A 10,783-nucleotide genomic window follows, 5' to 3' on the forward strand; every position below is an offset into this window, starting at 1 on the left:
TAGGATTGTTGTACATCTAGTTGTGCACCTCCCCTCCCTTTTGATTGCAATCAACTGGACTATACTTTCACAATCTGGAGGTATTTCATCATACAATAAGTCTTTTAAAATATCTTTTTCCATTAAATATCTTGTAATTTTGTTAGGCAAAACAAAGGCACAGAGAAAGCAAGTTTTTTAATAAACACGTTTATTTTGTTGTACAAACACATAACAGCCCTTTCATGGGCAGTGGTTACACAGTGAACCACTCAAAAAAGTCACACAGTTCAATAAATATACGTTAAAGTCCAATTGAAAACTACTTTACTATTGAAACAAATATAACAGTCGTTAGATATAAATAAATCACAAAATGAATTGATCAGTAATGGTAACTGGCACAACAATAAAAACATTAGTTGAACGCGTAACTAACTCTCTACAAACAATTACGAATAAAAACATAATGGAATGCAGTATTTCAGTTTTCAATCGCCAGGGAGAGCTAGTTTTGTCCTACCGTGAACTGTGAAAACTACGTTAGTGGTTACACAATGTAGTTACTGCCCTGAAGTACATCTTTTAGTAATATGAAAGTGGTCACACGGTGTAACCATCAACCCTTAATGTACAGTTGTGAGGAGGTTACAAGATGTGCTATCTGCCCTTTAAAGAGTTAAGATAGTTAAAATAATGTATTACAGTAACAAACATTCATAATTTCAATTTATTTTTAAAAGTATTATCAATTGTTTAGATTAGATTGATATATTTAAGGTTATGGTTTTATTTAAATTGCCAACAGTATTGTTTTTATTTTTTTCAATAATCCAATTAATTGAATTCAAAAATAAAATCATGAAAAAATCTGCTGATAGTGCAGCAAAGGAAGCTTGTTTCCAGCCTTCTTACACAGATTGTGTCACTTCAAATGATCTTATTTATTTTCTGCAGAGGGTGGTTCATGATAACTGCAAACTGATTGGAATACTACCATGAACAATAAACTTCATCCATTTAAGAACACTGTATCACCAAGGACTTCCTTATGCCGAAATAACTGTTGAGAGGAGGTTATTAACTGCCGTTTACAAATAAGGCCCACTAAGCTAACTCATGGGTATCTGATGATACAAATGGATGCACCCCTTTTTGCTCGCTGCGACTGCCAACTCACAGTGTACCACATTATTGTGGATTGTATCTTATGTGGCATTGCGTTGCAAGTTTAACCTAGGACCTATAATACAAACCATTTTAGGGGATAATGAAATGTTGCTATCCTTAGTTTTATGGTTTCTTAGGGCCGTCCGTTTACATTCAAGTATTTAAATTACTGTAATGAGCTTCAGCTGTTCATGCCAATTGCCATAAAGCAGATGGTTATTGTATTGCTTTGAGATATATAATGTGATATATCTTTGTTTATTATAAGAAATATATTGTGTCTGGGTGATGATAATGCAGAAGCATTTTTTGCCCAAAATGAAAAACCATTACAGTAATCAATAAAAATGAATATATATCAAAGTAAGAAAACTGAACATTTTTTGTAATTTTATATAATACACTTTCAATCTATTTTTGTTTTCCTTATTATTAGTAAATAGTGTTGTGAATACTGTTGTGATGTATTAGATTGCACAGATGGTTGTATATATATATATATATATATATATATATATATATATAGTGTGTATATGTGTGTGAGCATGCATACTATTGTGTGAGAATTGATCATAATAAAAATGCATATGTTATGTATGCATGTAACATGTAATCATGTATTATTTATTTCTGATTAGATGTTTTATTAGTGTCAAAATATAAATGCAATGATTAAATTTATTTATTTTAAGCTAATGACTGCTGATGTTCAATTACATTAGAGTTACAAAAAGAATGTTGTAGAAATTAATAGTTAAATATGAAAAAATAATGCTAATGAAAAAAAATGTTTTCAGAATTTTTTACTATCTCTTCAGCATTCAATCTACTATAATTTCTCCTCTTATTTTCTCTTTGCATCTTCTTGATACAGCGTCTTACTCACTGTCTTTCCATTCTTTTAATGATTTTCGTAATTTCCATCCTCCTTACATATCCAAACCATCTTAACTTAATTTTCTCAGTCTTTTCTCTTATTATATTTGCATTCAATTTATTCCTTTTAAGTATTTCCTCATCTTATCTCTTCTTGTTTTGCTCACTGTTCCAAAAACTCAAAAGCTTCCAAATTTCCTCCTAGAACCATACTTCACTCACTTTGTATATATATATCATCTAGATACAAAAATATATAATTTAAAAATATATTTGGTATTTGAGTATAACACAGATTATCATCTGTATATAACATTTAGTGAGTTAAATTTATGATTTAGTTAAAACCATATGTAAATGCGATTTTTTATTAGTTAAATCCAATATTTAACTAATTATACTTATAATTACTTACTGTATTTTTTAATTACAGTGATGTGATTTTTTAAATCACATCAAAATATTTCTAACTTTATATGGGTTGGTCGTTTCAAATTCTTAATTCCTTTTTGTTTTATGTTGTTTATAAATAGACATTTTTTTTCAAAGTTAACTAATGATTAAAAAAGTATACTTTATTTTGTATAATATTATTAAGGATTAATATAGGAATGTTTAATATGTGGCATGTATTATTTTTTTCTAATATGAATGTTGCAAAGGAAAACTTGATAAGATTAAATTTTAATAAAGAAATAACTGTGTAATATACACTCTGTGGTGAACTGTATTGTGGTTTGTGGTTATAATCAAGTTCCACACATGATCTCATTTCACTGGTAAACTAGAAATTCATTCTATTTTGACAAACTGCAAATTAATGTCAATTCTGTTTCTTTTGACATGTAACTATAAATAAAAATTGTACTAATAGTTAATTTTATTCTTAAGCGATTAACTATTAAACTTGTTATTCAGAGATTTTCACATTAAGGTCAACTGATGCTGTTAATTTACTGAATGAAAAAATGCTATTAGAGAAAATAATTACCTTAAATTTTTTTATTACATTATTACGTGTTGGCTATACTGATTTTCTTGTTTTTTATATTAAAAATGAAAATTTTGTTATCGTACTTTGAATCATTTATTTAATACTAATAATATATTATAAGATCTATTATTTTTTATCTGTAAAAGTTTTTTATTAGAAATTCTCTTTTATTTAATCAGGAAAAGTTTAATACAGGTAAATAAATTTATCATAATTCATTCAGGTAAGTGTAAACTGAATAAAAATGTTACTATTGGGAAAAGTAAGTACATTAGAAACTCGTTATCAATTATATTTTAGTTAAATATGTTGAAAATTGATATATGATATAATATATTCCACAGTGGAATATTGAAGCAAAAAAGATGCAGCTCTAAATGCTTATAAAGGAATCTTATTTAAATTACAAAATCAATTTAAGTGTAAGAAATGAATCAGGCAGAAAATTCAGTCAAGATAAAAAATAATTAAAAAAGTATGAAATTAAAAACAATACAGATTCTTGATAACTATATTCATAAACTGTATTCATTATAACTTGATGGTTCTGTACACCTGGACCAATGCATGAAACAGCATTCTGAAAATTTATAGGTATGAAATAAAGAAAGATTCCAACAGCATAAACCATGTTGAACAATCTGCTTTCCATAGACTACTGAAGTTAACAAATGTTGAGTGTAGTTTCATTGTATCCTGTTTGTATTTATTAGTGTACAATGACTAGAACATTATGTGCCACTTAAAATTAAACATAAAGAAAATACATATTTTAAGGAACACCAGTAATGTATTAAAGTAAAATTGTTACATATAATAAAATTATTACAATTTGGTGAGAGGATTAAGAGATCCTAACTAAATTAAAAAAAAAAACTATTTAAAAAGTGTAGGTTTTAATACTGACTTTTAATAGGATCTCAGCCTTCCTCAGGTCCCAAGCTCCTGAGCTCAATCGTAATCAGGCCTGCAAGCCTAATCCTATTTTTCACAAGCTATAAAGTTTTCAATATTCATACCCATGTATAACCTTCAAGCTTACATGTGAATTTATCACCCATAAGTAAAATTACAATAAGAAATGTAGTCTTATTGTTTTAAAAATTCTAAACTGCTTATCTTTGCCCAGTCACATTATCACCTAAAATATTACTAATTCTTCATGATAGTTTAATTTAGCAGTATAATACTGTTGTATTACATTATTACAACAAAAGTTACCTATGGCACATAATACCTTCAGTGGCTATCTAGCTGAAAATATTGTAGTTCAAGTGAAAACATCCCCTCAACATGCACATAATTCCTGGGAGATGTGTAGTTGTTCCTTTAGGAATTATGAACCTGATTTGATACCTAGATGAAAGGCAATTTGTTTTACTCCATATATTTCAAGCTAATATTATATATATATATATATATATATATATGCTGTAAATCTAGCTTATGATAATACCAATGATTTTAGTAATCAAAAAATTGAGTAATTTAGTAATCAAAATTTTAGTAATTAAAGTCATTGGTTATATGCTATTTCAATTTTGGACAGAAATGGTGTGAACTTTTAAATTTTCTTAAAATACAATAAATTATATCAGGAGCAAATTAGTATATCACAACATGACATGAGAAATCGATGCATTCAGTATACCAGTAAACTGAAACAACACACCTAACGAGAATTTCAATTTTAAACCTTCAGAATGAAAGTCATTGATACTACACAATTAAAAAAACTAAATTTCACCTTTATCTACATAGTAGGTATATGCAGAGATATTTATTTTATTTTTTAGACCTTGAATGGTTTTCATTTAAAGTAGTAACTGTCAGAACATCTTTGTTATTAAAATCTGCTATTTAAACAATATTTAGGAGCTGTCTTGAGTCTATGTGATTTTACAAATTCATAAAGATGTTCGGGTTTTCAATAATACTTAACTTAAGAAGTCAGTCATTTATTGAACATAAATATCAACATGAAGTGGGTGTATATTAATGTTATTCTAATATTACGGTCTTTAGTGTAAAGCAGGGCATCCAAAATAGTTACTAATAAAAAGAAAGGATACACAGATTTGTGTTTTTCACTTAAGACAACATAACTAGTGAAATTTATAGCAAAAAATATTCTTCAAAATAATTGTTTTCAGATATTTTTACAGCATATTAGAAAAGTTTCAGCCTATTCTGCAAGCAGTTTATTAGTAAAATAAATTTAAAAAAAGGGAAAAGTTATTTTTGTATGAGGCATATAGCTAAATAGTTCAAATACTGCTATGATTGTATTAATAAGGAAATAAATAAAAATCTGTATAAAATTTTAGTGCAATTATTAGTTTCCCCATAAATGAATATGTAATATTAATTTTTAAAAGGGAGAGGTTGTATACTGGTTTTATTGATCTTTATCATGATTCTGTGATCTCAACAAATCAAAATATTTATTACAATATGACTAATAATAATTAACAAATTAAAAAAACATAAGATAATTCATTGCATGGTATTCAGTAAGCTGTTCATGCAATTTAAAAAAAAAAAAAAAAAATCAGTACATGTTTATATTATGAGATTATGAACAATTATTAAAATGTTATTTATTTATTTTTTTTAAAATTTATTTATCCATTACTTATTTATTTTTAATAAATAAGTAATGGATATTATTTTTACAAAGAGATAATTTTTTCATCTTAAATTGGCATGCTAGATTGGCTTAGATCTTTATGTGAAAAATGTGTTAAAATTCAGATACTTTTTCAATTTGCAAAAAAATGGTAGTTATAGTTTTAAAAAAAGCCATAAATCCAATTTTTCTGCATTCTCACTGATGAGATGTTCAACTTCAAACATAGGCTTCATAAGCAGAATGTATTTGAGAAATATTACTTTGCATATGTGTAACATACAGCCAGAAGATTTATTTGAATATATTACTAATGCAAACATTAACTGTTGAAGTATAGATCTTTGAAGATACTTGCTTTTGAGGTATAGCAGTTCTGAAGATGTAGATTTAATTAAAGAACATTAAGACAGCAACTTACATTTCTAATTACAAGCATATAAATGATCAACATTTAATGCAAATAATAAATTTATCAGCCAACTGAATGATTAAAATTTCTCCGCTACATACTTTAAAGGTAACCCGTAACATGGTCATCAATTGATCCCAATCAAATGAGTGAAGATTAAGTGAAATCTATTCAAAAAAATGTGTTAACTTGCTAGAAACTAATATAGAAGGTATAAAATATTTTTAAAAATAAAATAAAAATAACATAGAAAATAATTTTATTGATTTTTGTTTTCATAATAATAGAAAACATTTACATTAAAATATTTACATTTTTACATTAAGTAAAAATTATATAATATTTACTTTAGAAACTTTTCAATCTGATATAAATTTAATGCTAATCAATTGTTTGTTTCAGAGGGATATTCATACTTAAAGTAACCAGAAGGAAGAATCTTATAAATATGCAAATAAGTTTCTTTATTACTTTAATTTTCTTCATATTCTTGACTTCTTCAAATTTCATCCAACCTCAGGTATATTGGTATTTAATAAAAAATCACTTATTTGTTACAATAAAATAACACTTTTTTATTACATATTTTATCATTCATGGATTATATGGAAAATCTATTAAACCAATTTGACAGATTTACAAACCTAATAATGGAAAAGTACCTGATTTTAACACAGACTTTATTATATTTAGAAAGAAAAAACTAATTATGAATTAAGCTTTAAAATTTTTAAGCGAGTATTTTTAAAATATAAGTGTATTGTATGAAAAGCGCTTTAACTTATGTTTACAGAATATGATTCATAGAAGACCTGGAATGAGTTAAAAGTCACTCCTGAAGGTAACAGTCATACATAAATATTCCATACCAGGTTTAAAAAAAAAAAAAAGAGGAAGGAAGTAACTAGTTTTCTTCTATCTTCTTCACTGAGACAAACATGGGGTTGCATATCAGTGTGCCAAGCACACTGAAATGGCATTTATAATCTGTCCTACAAGTGATACACACAAACTACACACAAGAATGGAGATGATTAGATAAAACAATGCTAATAGAAATGTATTCATTGTTTAACATCGCATGATACTGTTATATTTTCATTACCAGTTTCAATTGCATCAGTGTATACTTACTTAATGTGATGAGTAAATAAGTAAATAAGAAATAAGTAAATATTATGAGGACAAATCTGTTAATGTAATTTCTACATCATTTTTCTTTTTAATTTCAGTTTATGCATTATCGGGGGCCATATCGACCTTATAAGTTAGCAAATGATATTAATGTTAACAAAAAAATGCCACATAGGGTGATTCTACCTCCTGATGTTGAAATAATAAAAATAAAATAAAAATTCATTTTTCAATTAAAATTAATAATGAAAAAAAACATTAAATGACAGATATGTAAAATTATTCAAATAAATATTATAAGCAAAAGAATAATTGTGTACTTCATTCTCAAACTGCATATATACTGTTATACCAAATTCATTCTGGATTACTGAATACTAAATAATTACTTAAATTAATTTTTTTTCTGAAGAAATCAAAACATAATATTTAAAGAATTTTTTATATTACCTTAGATTCACATATTAAAACATAACATAAGATATTTCAGCATTAATTGAAACATTAAATTTTTAACAAGCAATTATAAAGAGAGAGTTTACATTTTGTAATGTCTTATACATTAGATTGAGGTCAACTGATATGTTCACCTATACGTGAACCATATGTTCAGTAGAAACACGCTGAACATACTCCCCACCTAAATATCTCAGATATTACAAACATAAATATTATTGTCAATAGAAAAATAATAGATTATAGTGTCCTCTTTACTGATTGTCTGAAATAGGCAAAACACAAATTTTATTGCTATTCCTTTTCAGTTCACCAGTTGCTGTCCTTACAGTCTAGTCACTACTATCACCAAATTGTCATCACCCTTGTTGATATGCAGGATTTTTCCTAACTTCCACATTAGCGGTGGAATATCATCATCGTCCTTGATAACAACCATCATACCAGGCAGAAGGTTGGATTGAGTGTTCATCCACCTGGTTCGAATTTGAAGGTGATTAAGATACCCCTTGGACCATCTTCGCCAGAAGTGCTGCTGCAGTTGCTGCATTCGTTGCCATCGAGATAATGAATTTAGTTTCGCTTCTGTAATATCAGGCTCAGATATTGCAGTAAGAGAATCACCAATAAGGAAATTATAAGGAGAGAGATTAAGAGGGTCATCACTTAAGGCAATAAAGGACGGGAATTGAGACACGCTTCAATTTGTGTGGTTATTGTAATCATTTCCTCATAAGTTAAATTAGCCAAACCAATTCATTTAAAGTGAAATTGGAAGGATTTTACTGCCACTTCCCATAAACCTCCCATATGGGGTGATCATGTAGGTATAAATGACCAAGAAATACTATCCTTTAATAAGAAGTCATTAACCTTGTCTAGATGCTCCTTTGATCTGAACAAGTCCTTCAGTTCCTTTAATTGACACCTTGCACCAATAAAATTGCTAGCATTGTCTGAATATATCTGCTGGCACCTTCCACGACGAGCGATAAATCTCTTCAAGGCGCCAATAAATGCTTCAGTCGTTAAAAGTCACTGACAACCTCCAAGTGAACCGCCTTAATAGAAAAAACATATGAAGACATACATATGTCTTTAACAAGGCTCGTCTGCGACCTTGGCTGATGTAAAATGGTCCACAATAATCTATTCTGACAATCAAAAATGGTCTAGATGGCTGAATTCTTTCCTTTGGTAGAATTCTCATTTGCTGACTTGAAATTGTTGGATTCACCTTAAAGCATTGAGTGCATTCTTATGAACCACGTTCCTCACTAAACTTCGCTCCTTGTTGTCCAACATGAAGATTCTTTATATGCTCATTAACAGCTATAAGTTCAGCAAGTTTAGGCAACACAATTTGAAATTTTGTATTAAATGATATTAGAATTTTTTAATCGCCCACCTACTCGAATAATTCCATCATAATCTAGAAAAGGGTTAAAATATTTAAGTTTACTTTTAGAGTTTACTTCATTTTTTGCAATTAATGACTGGTATTCTTTACTAAAATGCGAACGTTGAACGTATTTTATAACTGTACTTGAGACATGGTTGAATTCTGCAGCCGATAATGGGCCACTGATCTTGATTTTGCCACGACAAGATTTTATAAATCTGTGGACATAAGCCATAACTCGTAATAATTTGGTTAAAGAAAAAAATCTATCCACAATGTTCCAAACATGGCAACGAAACCTTTTTAAGAGGAGCTACTCTGAAACTTGAACATAATTTAACAGTAATTATTCCTTCCACATCAATGGTAGGTAAATAAATGCAGGCACCATATGCCTTCTCAGAAGCATCGCAGAATCCGTGCAATTGTATTGTCTTTGGAGAACCTTTAGAGATTACAAATCTGTCGACACAAATTAGTAATAGCTGATAAATTATAAAACAATGATTTCCATTCTTCTTGCATTTCACACAGGAGCTCCTTGTCCCATTGAAGTTGTTCCTGTCATTGACAGGAACAAAGTTGTTAATTGGAGAAATTAAACCAAGAGGATCAAATATAGCTGCTATGGAGGAAAGAATGTTTCTCTTAGTGAAGTTCTCTCTTGCAGCAATGTTAAAGGAAATTTGAAATTTATCGGTAGCTGGTTGTCATAATATTCCTAATGTTTTTAAGTTTCCTTCATTACAAAGTTGTAAAGGCAGCAAACTAGGTGAGTTGGAACACCACTTTCTGAGGTGGAAGCCTCCGCTATGGAGTAATTCAATTAATTCATTTTGAATTTTACTTGCATCTTCAATTGTGGCAGCACCTGATAAGCAATCATCCACATACATATCTCGTTTTAGAGCTTGTGATCCCAAACGAAATTCTTGACCTTGGTCCATAACTAATTGATGTACACTTCTAACTGCCAAAAATGAAGCCGGAGCGGTAGCAAACGTCACAGTTTTTAATTTCTATTGTTTGATTGGTTCTTCTGGATGACTGCGCCAAAGAATCCGCTGCAATTCACAGTCAGCATCATTTACTCTTATTTGCCTATACATCTTCTCAATATCTGCTGTGAAACATACTTGGTGTGTTCTAAACCTTAGAACAATTGAACACAGATCCTGCTGAATAGTTGGACCAGTGTGCAGAGTATCATTTAACGATAATCCAGAAGATTTAAATGAAGCATCAAAAACAACTCTGACCTTTGTTGTCGAGCTTTCCTTGAATACTGGATGGTGTGGTAAGTAGTAAACCAAAGTAGAACTCGTAGGAGAATCAGCTAACTCCATAGTCGCAGTGACTCATATTCCATCAAGCGCTTCTCAAGGCGAAGAAATCTAGCTGTGACGCCATCTAGTGTTCCAAGATAATGTATGTTTTCCTTTGACGGAAGACGAACTATGTAGCGTCCTTCATCTCTAGTAGTATTGTGACAAAAATTCTCCTCGCAGAAGTTATTGATATTTGTTTGCAGCTGAATCTCTTCCAACTCCTAAAAGCGTTGAATTTGGTCATCTAACCCACAATCAATAAGAAGAAAATTTTGTTGTATGCTGGATGATGCATTATAATCGGATCTTGGAATAGGTCCCGAAAAAATCCAGCCAAGTTTGGTATTAACAAGAGTAGGGTGACCAGGTGTAATGATTTTGTCTGCTGGTAACAATAAACTAA

At 29.2% G+C, this 10,783-nt stretch overlaps 1 protein-coding gene and 1 long non-coding RNA gene across 2 annotated transcripts; one reads left to right on the forward strand and one right to left on the reverse strand.

Annotated features, from left to right (window-relative positions):
* The first annotated feature begins 3,057 nt into the window (after positions 1-3,057).
* Positions 3,058-7,493, forward strand: LOC142326796 (uncharacterized). The gene is made up of 3 exons (XR_012756861.1): positions 3,058-3,214; positions 6,463-6,580; positions 7,293-7,493. It is a non-coding gene; the product is annotated as an uncharacterized LOC142326796 (long non-coding RNA).
* A 2,578-nt stretch (positions 7,494-10,071) lies between these two features.
* On the reverse strand, positions 10,072-10,398 carry LOC142326921 (uncharacterized). Its single transcript, XM_075369651.1, has one exon. The coding sequence runs from the start codon at positions 10,396-10,398 to the stop codon at positions 10,072-10,074; it is 327 nt and encodes a 108-aa protein (XP_075225766.1).
* Positions 10,399-10,783: the final 385 nt, after the last annotated feature.

Source organism: Lycorma delicatula, chromosome 6, assembly GCF_047948215.1.
Source record: "Lycorma delicatula isolate Av1 chromosome 6, ASM4794821v1, whole genome shotgun sequence".
Lineage (NCBI taxonomy): Eukaryota > Metazoa > Arthropoda > Insecta > Hemiptera > Fulgoridae > Lycorma > Lycorma delicatula.